Below are 15439 nucleotides of genomic sequence, written 5' to 3' on the forward strand. Positions count from 1 at the left end.
CCTAGCAGAGTTGGCTCATGCGCAGTAACTCCTCTGGGAAGATTCCAGGATGTAGCTCGCTCTTGTAGCTCTCTTTGCTTCTTGCCTCTTGCCGCTCCACCTCTTGAGCCTAATTGTAAAGCTTTTCTTTGTTCTTCCATGCAGCTCACTCCTTTTAGAGTACAGCTTAGCATCCATAGGGCACTCCCTGTTCCAGAGTCCCTGGTTAAGGTAGTCTTCTGGAAAAGGGAGCCAAGTCTTGTACAGCCCAGGGCCTATAGATTTGGCAAGCCCTGGATCTGACTGCAGTTTGGCTATTTGAGCTGCGTGCGTCCTGTGCAGACAAAAACGAAAGCTCTTCAGGATCGTTAGCACCCATCAAAGCAGGGATATGAACCACAGTAGATTTTTGACAAATGATGGTGACAGAGAAATGAACCTTCTTTTTCTAATTCTGCCCTGGAGTTTGAAATGGGGAGAGCTAGACTTTGGATTTTTCAAGATTTGTTAGGTTGAACCAGGACTCGGTGATGTGCAATTAGGAGTGAGCAGCCATCCCAGTTTTCCCAGGACTGAGGGGTTTCTGGTGACATGCGACTTTGGGTGCTAAAATTGGGACAAATCCCAGGCAAACCAGAACAGTTGGTCACCCTATAGCTAACCTTCCACAGGTGAGGGAGAGGGATGGCCAAGACAGCACTGATACTGGTTTGTCGGCTGAAATGCATGGGAAGCTTTACCCTCCTGGGAAAATCTTGGCAGGCCAGGAATGTGGTTTTTGGTGGGTGTGTTTGATTGGTGTGTTTGATTGTTTTCCTACTTATATGTAGGAAGAGATTTCTAAAGCATTGTAGGGGACTGGGGTGGGAGGTAATAACCACATGACTCTTTGCCTGGTGTAACTGGCCCCTCTGGCTGTGTGGGAAGAGGGGAGATTGGCACTGTGTTGCTGTCTGTGTGGCATATACTTGGCTGGACAGGAGTAGGGGAATTCTGGGAGCTGCCTCAGGCACTGGTTGTCTTGAGTGTTTGAATAAGTGTCTCAGGCACACTGTCTGGAAAGGTGACAGGACCTGCATTAGGCAACTGATTCTCTTAAGTTCTTTTTCCTTTCTGGTTAGGATTAAAAACGCCCCCTAATCAATTTCAACTTTGCATAGATGGACACACACCCACCAGATTACTGCCACGGGCGCAATTTTGTATCCTAGCGTTTGGGGTTAGATTTCCTGACAGATGCCAGCCGTAGACAGCAAGTGCCACGAGTACCTCCCTGCCCACAAGTGCTTAGAATACTTTAACTGGTCCCTCTTTAGAGCTGCTCTTCTTTTCTTACCATCTTTCTCACAGGGTTGCTGTGGATGTCTGGTCGATGCTGGCTGATTTCTGTAACATACTGACTGCAGTGAATCAGTCTGAGGTGCCACTGTACAAGGACCCGGACGATGACCTCACCCTCCTTATCCTGGAAGAGGATCGGCTTCTCTCGGGCTTTGTACCCTTGCTGGCTGCCCCTCAGGACCCCTGCTACGTGGAGAAAACCTCGGATAAGGTCAGCCCCAGGCCAAACATCCCTCCCCATTCACCCCTCCTCTTAATTCTCCAGACCTTTTTATTCTTGGGAAGTTTTCTGTGCAAACGGAACATGATTAAGTCATTGAGAAGGGTGTTAAGGGAAAATATCGACCTTTTAGCCGCTGACATCCAGCTCTGCGTCCTGAAAAAAAAAGCCCTCTCGACTTCCTTTGGTGTGTGTGTGCGCTCACTGGCATGTTGTATATACGATCATTTCCTCACTTGTTTAAATAGTGCAGCTTGTGTTGGCAGTGCTCTCACTCAGCTCCAAATGGTTTGCATCATGCTTAAAGCACCCTCCTTCCTCCCCCCTTTCATCCTTCCCCCCAGCCACAAAACTCTGCACTAGGAAAACAGCCAGGGCTTTTTCCCTTCTCTGAGGAGGAGAGTGATAAATAGGTGACTAGAGAGAAGCAGACACCATGTGTTAACTTACAAAAAAAGCTTTTAGGAGTATGAAGCATTCCCCGCTGCCTGGTTTCTATTTTTCTTCCTCCGAGGACTGTGTTTTAACCTGAACTTTTTCCTCGTCTGTCTGTTTATAGAAAACAAAGCCCATTGCCTGTTGCCCTGGTGGGGACTGTGGAACTCGTAGTCTCTGCTTAACAGTTGGGTCTGTGGCCAGGTGTGGAGAGGAGAGCAGTCCATTCTGCCTCACACTCCTGTGCAGCGGTTGCTGGGCTGGGGAAGTCGTGCCCACAGACCCTGGGAGCAGGGTCTCCTGTGCTGAGCAGGGGAACTCAGTGACTGACCCCTCTGTGGAGTTGTTAGCATCACACCCCCTAGGGGAGAGCCCTTTGGTGGAGAGTCCACGAGTGGCTTCTCAGAAGGAAGTCTTTTGACCTAGATGAAGTATGTATAGAGGTGTAGGTAGTTGTTTTTTGTTTTTTTAAATGTCAGATAGTAAAAACTAAATTCTAAGCATAAACTACAAATATGAGAGATTTTATGTTGAATATAAAATTTTTTTAACTCAGTGAAAAAAGAATATATGTTCCTTGTGGACAAGTAAAAAGAAGAAAAACGTATCCACAATCGTTCTACCAACTGGTAACACAACTGTTATTTTTGCTAATTATATACAATCATATTTAACTTATGGTATAAACACACACTTTTTTTAAACAAAAAAACTGGGGGTCATATTATACATGTTATTTATGATTTGCTTTTTTCATGTAGTATCTTTTAATGTATTCTTATTTGGAATCATTTTTGATGATCACTTAGTATTCTTTTCTGTGCCAAGATTTCTTTAACCAGTCTTTGCTTTGTTGAACCAAGGAACTGTCCTGAATTTTTGAACTACTATAAACAGGTGATTCCTTATAGCAGAATTTTTTTCATATATTCCCTATGATTACATTTCTATATGTAGATAAAGGTTATAGACATTAACACATCAAAAGCTCATACTCTTTGGGTACATTTAATGGCTAATATTGGGAATGTGAGAACCTTTGTCTCTCAAAAGGAGTACTCATTTTATACTTTTCCAATGAAAAGTTGGAATAAAATCCTGCTCTTCTAGTCTCAGAAGGGAATAATAATGGGGAGTTGTAGTGTGTGAGGCAGAGGACAGCTAACAAAGTTCAGAATTTGTGGAAGATGTTCGGTTAGAAGAGTTGGAAGAGAAACTGGGTAGCCATGGCTTGGGCCAGGGGAATCCTAGTACATACTGTTTTTCTGTGATCACAGGGTGATCTTGACACTGGAGGGTGCTTTTGGGAGTTGGCGACTGGGTCAGCTGTCTTTCAGTGCAGAACAAGGAAGGAGTCCTGTCCAGCTTTAGACTTGCTAAGCCCTGTTCTCTCATCAGCTCTCCCAGCTTTAGTGTTAGCATATGATACATGTGTATGGTACAGTGTATGGTAAATACAATATATGACCTGGCAAGAAGAACACAGAGCCGGTGATCCATGCCCTCAGCCTGTGGTCGTGAATCACGGGCTGCCCGGGGCAGTCACAGCTCTTTGAGACCAAGGTGGGTCTCCACTTCAAGGACTGTGAAATAGGTGTGCCCAACACAACATCTCCCCCAAACATGGTCTTTCTTCAGTCTTCCCATCTCAGTAAATGGCAGCTTTGACTTTGGGGGTGCTCATGTCAAAATTCTTGGGGTTATTCTTGGCTCCTCTCTTCTTCTCACACCTCCATAGCTAATCCGTCAGCAATCCAACTCTTCCTTACCCTCAAAATAAATGCAAATGCAACTCTTTCTTACCACTACACCCTAGTTCAGTTCAACAGAATGCCTTCTGACTGGTTTCTCTTATTCCTCCCTCCTCCTACTCTCCAGTCTGTTTTCAACACAGCCACTGGAATGATCTTTTTAAAACATCAATAAGATCATGTCACTTCTTTGTTCACGGTCTGATCCAGCTCCTGCTGCTTTCCTTGTGCCCAGTATGCCCTAGTCACATAGGCGTCCTTGCTGTTCCTCAGACAAGCCACACACTCGTGCCTCAGGGTCTTTGTACTTGCTTTCCTCTTAACCTGGAACACCCCGTCCCCAGATACCTGTGTGGCACTCTCACTGCCTTCTCAATGCCACCTTGTTGGAGAGGTCTTCCCTGGCTACCCTATATAAGATGTTACATGCCTTCCTTTTCCTTTTTCTCTGCTTTATTCTCCATGGCAGAGAAAAATAACACCTCTTGAATATCTAGCATGTATCAGTCCCAGGACGAGGTAATTCTGTCCAGGATTTCATTAAGTCCTCGCAATATGCCTGCCAAGTAGGTATTCGTACCTTCATTTTATAAAAGAGACAACTGAGGCTCAAGAGAGGAGTGAAGAATGATGGAAACATAGGAAGCATCTCCATGGTTGACCTGGAAGATTAGTATGGATGTGTCCAGAGGGACTTTTTAGGAACTCTTGACCTTTTAGATATCTGAAGAAGATAGACATCTTCTCCAGCTTCTAGTGTTCACTACTAAGAAACGTAAAGTATCTCAAAGACTCTGTAGCAGCAACACAAGCCGTTTCACTGCTGGTGGAGATTAGTTACCATGTTTGGACCAGCCTGGGTGCTCACTCAACAGGCATTCACTGAGTGGCCTGTATTACACACCTGCACACACAAGAGAAATCCAGACATACAAGGCAAACACCCTCCTAGTTTGGGAGACAACTTACGGCATATACAAAGATGTGAGAAGCAACCTAAGTTAATTTGAACCTATAGGAGGAACTCTTGAAATTTTGTGGAGTTGGTAGTTTCCCAATGAAGGCATTGCTCAAGGAGCACCGATTTGGCATTAACCTATCACTGTATTTCCCAAGCATGTTCCCCGAAACTCTAGTTTTATAGGTTCTTAATAGTTAGGTGAAAAAAAAGAGTTTCACAATCATGTAAGTTAGGGTAACACAAAATTAGACAGAATCCATTACTGAAAGACTTCTTGGAGTTTTAATGTGGTGTACATTGCGAGGGGGATACCCTTTGCTATCTTTCCCAAACGTGCTTCACCCTTGATCTTTCTGATTTACTGAACATCTTACAGGATGAATATTCTGCCTGAAAGAAACAAACCATGGTAGAAAACCCAGGTATGGGATGAGTAAGAGGTGAGAAAACAGGTTGCTGTTGGGATTATCCAAAAGTAAGATAAAGAGTACAGATTAGGGTAAAAGCAATAGAGTGGAGCTGGTTACGTTTAGAGAGAAACATCACAGATGTTGAAAATAAGAGCCAACTAGGAGAAAGTGATCTTAGGTTCGTTGAGTGGCTGCTCGGCACCTAAATTCAGAGGTTAAGTAGCTTAGCCAAGGTTATGTAGCTAAGTGAGGAAATACAGGATTAGGATCCTTGTCTGTATGACTTCAGAACATCATGTTCTTATGAATGGTTTGACATCTAGGATTTGCTTCAAAATAATGTGGGAAGGAAGGTAGACAGGAATGTAGATGGGGAAAAAAAGGCCAAATATTGATCATTATTAAATCTGAGTAATGGGTACATGGAGTTCAGTATTCTACTTTTGTATATATATGAAATTTTCCATAAGAACAAGTTTTAAAGGAATAAATAAATAAAACTCCATGTCCTTTCTGCTGCATTATACTTGAAAAAGTAATCAAACCATAATAAGAATAAATTTAAGATTTTGCAGTCAGTAATCATGTTCCACGCACTGTGCTAAGCTCTTTACATGTATTTCCTCATTGAAACCCCAGTAGCCCTATAGGCAGATAGGAGAAGTGATAAAAAGAAAACTGTTTTAGGAGAAAGATGTTAAGTTCATGTTACATGTTAGTCAGTATCAAAACAGCTTGATTGTCATCTTCAAAATAAATGCATGTGATTGTATAGCTATAGGTGGTACTGAACAAGGATTTATTTAGTGATAGGCTGTGTCTTTCCTTAGGCTCTAAAGTTACCATTTAATGATAAGCAAAACGTTGATGTCATAAATAGATGTAAGCAATCCTCATTCTAGCATCCCCAGGAAGATTAATCCATGTGATCTTCTTTGTTTCCCTTCCCATATTATCTGATCAAGAACTAAGTGAAGAACTTTCCAACAAGCTAATGCCGGGGCTACCCTTTGGCTTGATTAGGGAATAAATTTTAGGTCATATTATATGGTGATGTTATAAGTCTCACGATCACATCCCATTCATTCTTACAGTAATCTTTGCTTTCTATCTGGATGTAGGATCCCAGGAAGCTTTGACATTAATAAAATATGTCATTGAGGTTAAAGATGAGGTTTAAATTGTCCAACTTTTTTTTTTGGCTGCGTTGGGTCTTCGTTGCTGTGCGCGGGGCTTTCTCTAGTTGCGGCGAGTGGGGGCTACTCTTCGTTGCGGTGCACGGGCTTCTCACTGCAGTGGCTTCTCTTGCTGTGGCTCGTGGGCTCTAGAGCTCAGGCTCAGTAGCTGTGGTGGCGCGTGGGCTTAATTGCTCCGCGGCATGTGGGATCTTCCCAGACCAGGGCTTGAACCCACGTCCCCTGCATTGGCAGGAGGATTCTTAACCACTGCACCTAAATTGTCCAACTTTTGAAACTAGTGGCTTGTCTGTTTGTTAAATGATATTTTTGGCATGTTTGTTGTGCACATAATTACTCCCAAATATTTTAAATAGAAAATATAGAAAAGCACAAGAAAATAAAAATCACCTACAAACTACCACCTAAAATTAGCTGGTGTTAAGGTTTCATATATGTCCTTTCAGTCTTTTCCCCGCCCCCATGCTTATATGTGTGTACTTATTCTTTTCCTTTCATAAAATTGGGACCATACAGTATATGCTTTGTTCTTGTTTTATGTTTTTTAAACACCCTTGTTTTTGTACACACACACATACGTATATACATACATACATATATAGTTTGGGGGGATATGTTGCCTTTGTTTTTTGGTGGTCTGGAAAATATTAATTTTAAGTGCTACCAGTGACTAATTTTTTGAAAAACATACATAATCTATTCTCAAAGTATCAGCATCAAGAGTGAAAGGGGAAAAAACAAACAAACAATTGACTATCCCATATTTAAGATGTGAAAATTAGGACTGTTTACAATATGTATTTTCTTTTCACACAATTACATTTTGTTTCTAAATTTACAATCGTTATTTAGAATTAATTTTATAGTGTTTTCAGTGTTCAGTTTTCACCGTTTTTGTCTTTTTATTCTATGGCTTTCCCATTCTTATGTTCTTTACTTTGATTCATCTGTTATTCAGATGCAACATTGTAGAATTTTTTTCAGCAAAGATAACATGGAGGCTTTTTAAAAATGAAGGTGATTTTTGTGAAACACAGTAGTAATATACATGCTCAAGCAAAAGGGTCAAACAATTCAAAAAAATATATAGTCAAAGTCACCCTCTAGGGATAACCATTGTTAACAATTTGATATTTATCTCTTTAGACCACTTCTATGCCCATTGAAACATATTTATAAACATATATACATATATGATCAAAATGATAGTGCGATATACGTTCTCTTCCTTACTTTGTTCTTTAAACAGTATATCGAGGACATTCTTCATGACTACTTTTTGAACACTTGTGTTTTGAAAGTGTTCTTATTTTGCCCTTGCACATGAATGGCCACTTAGCTTAGGTCAACTTCTTTCCCCTTTAAAACAATAGCTATTATTCCATTGCATTAATGCTTAGGAAAAATTGGAGAAAAGTCTGGTTTTTCTTCCTTTGTAGGTAAACTTTTTTTTTTTTCATACAGCACGGGTAACTTACAACTCTTTAAATCTTGAATTTCCAATTGAGGGCCCCAAGTGGGGCTCTGTACTTTAATTTTTCATGGCACGTAATGAGCTCTTTAAATAAGCAGATGCAGTTCTATCTTTAGATCAGAAAAGTTTTCATCTCCCATGTCTTTGATTACTAATGTTTGTTCTTTTCTTCAGTAATTTCTTTTCTCCTAAAATGTATATTAGACCTCTGTTCTTTGTCCTGTACATATTTTTCTGTCATCATTTTAATCCCTTTTTGCTTTGCCTCTAATCTCGGAAGGTTTCTCAAGTTTTTCCTGTCTTTAATTGGTTCAGATTTTTATAGTGCTGATTCTACTCTTTACTGCTTCTAATTCAGTTCTTAAGTCTGCTGTTGCATTATTCGTTGCCTTACGTTATTTCCCTATCTTATCCTGTAATGTTTATATTTTTGCCTGCCTTTTACCAAGGTCTCCTTTATCTGTTTTGTTCTGTCATTTATTTTTTAGCATACTTCACAGAATCTATGATTTTAAAAATCCAGTTGTAAGAGTAAAGCAGATACTGTCTCCTTCAGCTAACATTTTCCCCCCAAGTATTCTCTATTTCTCTCTTTCTTTGCATGCTCTGTTCCCTTTTTTATCTTGCAGACTCTTTTCATAGGCCCCCACTTGTATTTCTACAATCTGATTCTGGCCTTTTATATTTCTTTGAACAAAGAAAGGTTTACTCAGTTCTGATATTTTCTCCACAACTGGTTAGGTAGATTCTCACTGGATGCCTTCTTTACCTACAAATATCATTTAGAATCCTCTTCTCAAGTCTAAAACTGGTTGATATATGTTTGTATTACCAAGTCACCACCCTGAAGCAGCTGGGGAGGAGGCCAGGTGGTGTGCATTCTCAACATATGAATTTATTTTCTACATTTTCTTTCCTGTATATAATGGAGCTACGGTACCAGAATGAGTATCCCATGTCCAGTTTCTGTTTCACATAAATGATACAGCAATTTCTGACCTTCCTGGAGCTGTGGCCTGCCATGTCAAGAAGAACTTCCACCCTCCGGCCACTTCCCACTTACATTTACTTGGGCCTCTCTGAACTGCTGGTTGTGATTGGTACTGATTTGTAGCAGTGAAGTCTTCCAAGCGGTGTTCTGCATCTGCCCCCATGCCCTCACATTCTGTGATAGGCAGAATAATGCCCTCCCCTAAAGATGGTCCACATCTTATTCCCCAAAATCTGTTAAATAAGTTACGTTACAAGGCAAGAGGGCCTTTGCAGATATGTTTAAGTTAAGGATATTGAGATGGGAAGATGACCCCAGATTATCCAGGTGGTTTAACGTAATCACGAAGGTCCTTGCAAGGAGGCAGGAGTGTCAGGTTCAGAAGAGGGAAATGTGGTGATGGAACCAGAAGTCCCAGAGAGAGAGAGAGAGAGAGAGAGAGATTTGGAAATAGTATGCTGCTGGCCTTGAAGATGGAGGAAGGGACCATGAGCCAAGGAGTGCAGGTGGCCTCTAGACACTAGAAAAGGCAAGGAAACAGATTTTCCCATGGAGCCTCCAGAAAGAGCACAGCCCTGCCAACATCTTGAGTTTAGGACTTCTGATCTCTCAGACTGTAGAATAATAAATTGTTTTGTTTTAAGTCGTTAAATTTGTGGTATTTTGTTACAGCAGCAATAGGAAACTAATTGACCCTTCCAAACTGGAGAATTTTGCCAGGCTTTTCATGGTTTCTTCCCTTGCTGCTTCCTTTTTCTTTTTTAACCTTTTTAATTATGAAATATACGTATGGAAATATGTAAAACAAAAAGACTCATCACAAAGTGAGCAACTGTATTACCACCAAGCATGTCAAGAAATAGAGATAAGGGTGATTAATTACCAGTTTCATTCAGCTTATGTTGAAGGTTCTAACCAGTACAGTAAGATAAGATAAAGTACTAAAAAGACGATTGGAAAGGGAAAAAAATAAAGCTATCTTTAATTGCAAATAATGTGATTCATATGTAGAAAATAAGGATAAATTATTCAGATTAATAAGTGAGTTTAGCAAAGTTGCTGGATATAAAGTCAGTATACAGAAATCAATTCCACATCTACATACTAACATCAAGCAAAATGAAAATTTTTTTCTTTTAAGTTGCTTTCTTAGGAAGGGAAGCTGTGAATTGGCTCTTAATGACCTGTTTCCAGCTATCTTCTATCCATCTGGCAGTAATTCTTTATGGTTTACGGCAGATGGATGGCATTTTCCCATTTAATAGCTATTGACTGCTATGCGTCAGGAGCTATTCTAGATTCCGCAGCCCTTGCTGTGAACACAGTAGACAAAGAAGGCATCATGGGGAGTGGGGGATATACTCTGTGTATTCAGTTTGGTCACTTCATTTGGGATTTTGGAAGTAGAGTTATTTAACTCAGAAATGTATGCTTTTTAAGGTTTTTTTTTTTTTTTTTACTATAAAAGTCTTTGTATTACAAAATAGATGTTCATTTAAAGAAATATTAGAAAAATCAATATTAGCAATAAGGAAAATGGAAGATTCCTTGATTTTTCTATCTTCTATCCTGGCTGGAGAGAAGGATGGACAGATAGATATAAGCGAAGTTTTTTGCTTTTTAACAGAAATAGAATAAAACTGTGTATACTGTTTTGTATTCCACCTTGTTCCCTTAGCAATAAATATATCCTGAATATATTTCCATGTTCACTCACAGTGTGAATTTTAATGGCTGCATTATATTAACATGTATGGGCATACCATAATATTCTTAGTCCTTAATCATTAGGCATTTTAGAAAGTTACTGACTTTTCACTTTTATAAATGATGCCATCTCAGGCAATCTTTACATATCTATTTTATCAGTTCGTAAGGCAGATTTTTGAGTGGAATTACTAGGTCAAAGAGGGTGTGCAGATTTTTAAGCCTTTTGATAGATAATGCCAAATTGCCCTCCCGAAAAAGTTATAGTTGTTTAAACTGCAGAATATCATATCTGTTACCTATCATCCTCACTAATCATGAATAGTTTGACTTTTTTGTAACTTTGCCAAAGATGGGCAAAAAACTGGCATCTCATTGTTTTGATTTTCATACTTTGATTACTAATAAGGCTGATTTTTTTTTAACTATTATGCTTACTAATTATATGTATCGGTGACACATTTTATAAATTACCTTATGTTCTTTGCCTATTTTACCATTAGAATGCTTATCCATTTTTTGTCTTAATGATTTACAAAAGCTTTTTATGAATAACTTTTGAACTTTCTTTGGTTACCCTTGTACAAGAGGTGTTTTATTTTTATACTGAATGAGATAAGAACTTTTGGAAACTTGGAAGGGAGAGCACTCTATTTTTTAGGCAATAAGACATGTATGTTCCTTTGTCACACCATGCTGGATAAGATCTTTTGTTTTCAACTTCTGAATTAGTTTCTCCTTCTTGCACTTCCCTCTCTATCAGTCTGTAGATATCTAAGGAAAAATTGTTTCCAGCCAGATATTTAGAAATGAACTATAAGCTGTATTTATTTCCTCTATTTTGCCTGTTTAATCAAAGGAGCCTTTGATATTGGTATAAACTTAGTAAAAGATATACAGTGTTTTGAAAAGTCCTCTGGTTTTATATCTCAAAAAATAGACTGTTTTTTTTTTCTTTTCTTTTTGCTTCTTCTCACTTTAGGTGCAAAAATACTTTGATGGGCCACTTTGTTTGATGACTCATTTCACCAGTGGCCCTTTGACACTGATCATTTGTATTGTATATTTCTCTCTGTCTACTCATTGTTGCCCTCCCTCACCTTTTTTGTGTGCTGTCTCCCACCTCTTTACTAATTGTATATAAATTTTATAGAATTGCTTATTACCACTTCCATTTACTTCAGTCCCTTCAGATTATATCAGTTACTGCCTAATTTATAAATCTAATTCCCCAAATGGGCACTGTTGACTCAGTTACCTTTAGGCCCGTGCTATGGATAGTTCAAGGACTAGGTGTTCTTTTTATTCTAGGATATTGATTCTCACACTTAGCATTCATCAAAACCACCTGGAGGGCTTGTTAAACTTGCTCGGCTGCATCCCCAAGAGTTTCTGATTAGTTAGGAGAAAGAGAGACTGAAAAATTGGATTTCGAATAGGTTCCCAGGTGATGCCAGTGGTCTGGGTTTCACACTCCAAGAACTACTGTGTTTTAGGAATTTGGTGGCTGTTGCGGCCATTAGGCAAAGATTTTGGTCGAGGTAAAAATATCATCTCTGGTATAAGTAGGCTTCCTAATTCTATCTTTAACTCTGGAATGTAGAGCATATTACCTGACAGTTCATATACTTTGCCTTCATGTTGCCATATAGTTTTCTGAGGTCTTCAGAAGTTATATTCAGAATGCTAGAAATACATTTATCCTGAATATGTATGAAAAGTCACATGTCTGGCTCTCCTTTCCCAAGAGGACCCAGAGCAAAACAGCTGACTTTTAGTGAGTGCTTATCACGTGCTAGGCACTGGATTATTTTGGTTTGTCTTTTTGTTTGTTAATTGAAGTATAGTTGATTTACAATGTAGTGTAAGATTCTGGTGGCTAGGCACTGTTTTAATGCTTTATATTATTTCATTTAAATTTCACAAAAGCCCTATGGGACTTTGACTGTTAGGAAGAACTTGCCCAGGCTGACACAGCTAAGAATTAAGGAATCAAATCCAAGTCTAGGACACACACACTTTTTCTTAAACATATTTATTTATTTATGCTTGCATTGGGTCTTCGTTGCTGCGTGCGGGCTTTTTTCTAGGCTTCATGGCATGTGGGATCTTCCCAGACCGGGGATCGAACCCGTGACCCCTGCATTAGCAGGTGGATTCTTAACCACTGCGCCACCAGGGGAGTCCCTAGGGCACACACTCTTAATTGAATATAAGTACAGTAGTAGAGTGGTTGAACAAACACACTGCCCAGTACATACTTCCCGTTCTCTTCTCAACTTTGACAGTTCTTCTGTTTTCACTGGGAGCTTGATTTCTCACCAGGAGCTTGGGAACTATTGATCTGGTTTAGGGAGATCATCTGATCTCCCATAATAGTTCCTGAGGATGAACAAAGAAGTAAAAGTTCATATGAGGGGAGTGGGTGCTCAGATTGAATTTTCCTGCTGCTTTCTCTCTGGGTTGGATGGTCTTCAAATCTTTGAATGCCTTGGGTCCAAAGATACCTGAGTGTCTAGAATATGAGTCTTTGAAAAGACAACTTGATTTATCTTTTGGCAAACCCTTGAGACTGCTCTAAGAGGCACTGAATATATGCACTGGATGAGCTACACTGTTTTGGAAGTGTATTCAAGGGCAAAAAAAATCTAAGAGTAGGGGCTTCCCTGGTGGTGCACTGCTTGAGAATCTGCCTGCCAACTCAGGGGACACGGGTTCGAGCCCTGGTCCGGGAAGATCCCACATGCCACGGAGTAACTAACCCGTACGCCACAACTACTGAGCCCACGTGCTGCAACTACTGAAGCCCATGCGCCTAGAGCCCCTGCTCTGCAACAAGAGAAGCCACCGCAGTGAGAAGCTCATGCACCACAACGTAGAGTAGCCTCCTCTCACCGCAACTAGAGAAAGCCCACACACAGCAACGAAGACCCAACACAGCCAAAAAAAAAATAAAAAATCTAAGAGTAGTGGTAGTGCAACCTCTAAGGACCAGAAGATCAAGACAGTGCCCTGGATTCCAAGCTTTGCAGGCAGGATTGCTTACAGATGAACAGTGACGCTTAGAGTTGGCTGATGGGGATAACTCACGCATAAAAACCTGAAAGTCAGCGATGTAAGTATGCCTACCTATCTACATACATCCACAGAAGTAATCTTTGGCTCAAGACTTAATAAATATGGGCCATAATGAAAAATTAAAATTGAAATTGATAAAGATGTATGATACTTAGAGAAAAATCCTTGATATTGGCATAAACTTCTGCCTCAGAACTTCCTGTCCCACCCTTTTTAATTTTCTTTACTAATGTAGTCCTTCATATCTGTAAAATAATATGTATTTTTACTTCATAATTTTAGATATGTGAAGAAAATAATTTTATTTAAAGTTCATACCTTCACTTTTATTAATTTATTGATATGTAACCTACATACAATGCAATCATACATTTGAATGCACTGATGTATGTATGCACCTGTGTAAGGACCACCCCAATCAAGATACAAAATATTTCCATCTCCCCCAAATATTCCCAGATGCCTCTTTGCAGTTAATCTCCCTCATCCACTCCCCACCCCAGGCAAGCAGGCATCTGTTTATTCTCATTATAGATTAGTTTTATATGTTCTAGAATTTCATATAAGTGGAATCATACATTTATGTTTTGTTCTTCCACTCAGCGTAATTTCTATGAGATTGATCCATGTTGTTATGTTTTTCCAGCAGTTCATTACCTTTTATTAATTAATAGTATTCCATTGTATGGATATATCTCAGTCTGTTTATGCATCCACTTGATCATGGCCATTTGGGTTGTTTTTATCTTTTAGGTGTTATGAATAAAGATGCTGTAAACATTAATGTACAGTCTTTTGTGGACAAATTTTTTCATTTCTTTGGGGTAAATTGCTAGAAATAGAATTTTCAGTTATATGATAATTATATGTCTGACTTTAAGGAAACTACCAAACTATTTTCCAAAGTGATTGCACCGTTATACTCCCACTAGCAATGTATGAGAGTTCCAGTTGCTTCACATCTTTGCCAATATTTGGTATTTCTAGTTTTTATGATTTTAGCCGTTCTAGTGTAACTCATTTTAATTTTAATTGGCATTTTCCTAACTAATGATGAGCATCTTTTCATGTGTTTATCAGCAGTTCATAGATCCTCATTTGGGAATGTCCAAATCTGTTGCCCATTTTTAATTAATTAATTTATTTTTATTAAAAAATTTTTACTTTATTTTAATTTAATTATTTATTTTGGTTGAACCAGGCCTTAGTTGTGGCCAGCAGTCTCCTTAGTTGCAGCTCACTGGCTCCTTTAGTTGTGGCACGTGTGCTCCTTAGTTGCAGCTCTCAGGCTCCTTAGTTGTGGCATGCGAACTCTTAGTTGCGGCATGCATGTGGGATCTAGTTCCCTGACCAAGGATTGAACCCACATCTCCTGCATTGGAAGGCGGATTCTTAACCACTGTGCCACTGGGGAAGTCCCGCCCGTTTAAAAAATTGTTTTCTAATAGAGTTGTAAAACTTCTTTATATATTCTGGACAAAAATCCTTGTGAGATTTTGTCCTGTGAATATTTTCTCTCAGTGTGGCTGGCTTTTTTTTTTTTTTTTAAACAGAATCTGGAAGAACAAAAGTATTTAATTTTGATGAAGTTCAGTTTTTCAGAATTTCTCTTTATGGTTAGTGCCTTTTCTGTTTTAAGAAGTCTTTGCTTTTGTCATCTTAATTATACCCCTTTTAATTTCCCCCCCCCCCAGTGGTTGTTCTAGGGCTAACAATTTGCATCTTTAGCTTTCCAGAAGATATTTAAGGTCAGTATTGTACTTTTTTTTTTTTTAAATGATTTATTTCTATTAAGCTTCTTGATTAAAATTTCTCAGTAGTTTTTTTTTAAATTTATCTATTTATTTATTTATTTATTTTTGACTGTGTTGGGTCTTCATTTCTGTGTGAGGGCTT

The 15439-nt window shown here is 39.1% G+C and overlaps 1 protein-coding gene across 4 annotated transcripts in view; it reads left to right on the plus strand.

Annotated features, from left to right (window-relative positions):
* The window catches only part of SMG6 (SMG6 nonsense mediated mRNA decay factor), a 234875-nt gene that overhangs the window by 117661 nt on the left and 101775 nt on the right, over positions 1 to 15439 (plus strand). For all 4 annotated transcript variants that reach the window (XM_032615690.1, XM_032615689.1, XM_032615691.1 and 1 more), the window contains one exon: positions 1330 to 1531. In XM_032615690.1, the coding sequence (XP_032471581.1) occupies positions 1330 to 1531 (202 nt within the window). The remainder of the gene's footprint in view (positions 1 to 1329; positions 1532 to 15439) is intronic.

This window comes from Phocoena sinus, chromosome 20 (assembly GCF_008692025.1).
Source record: "Phocoena sinus isolate mPhoSin1 chromosome 20, mPhoSin1.pri, whole genome shotgun sequence".
Taxonomy (NCBI): domain Eukaryota; kingdom Metazoa; phylum Chordata; class Mammalia; order Artiodactyla; family Phocoenidae; genus Phocoena; species Phocoena sinus.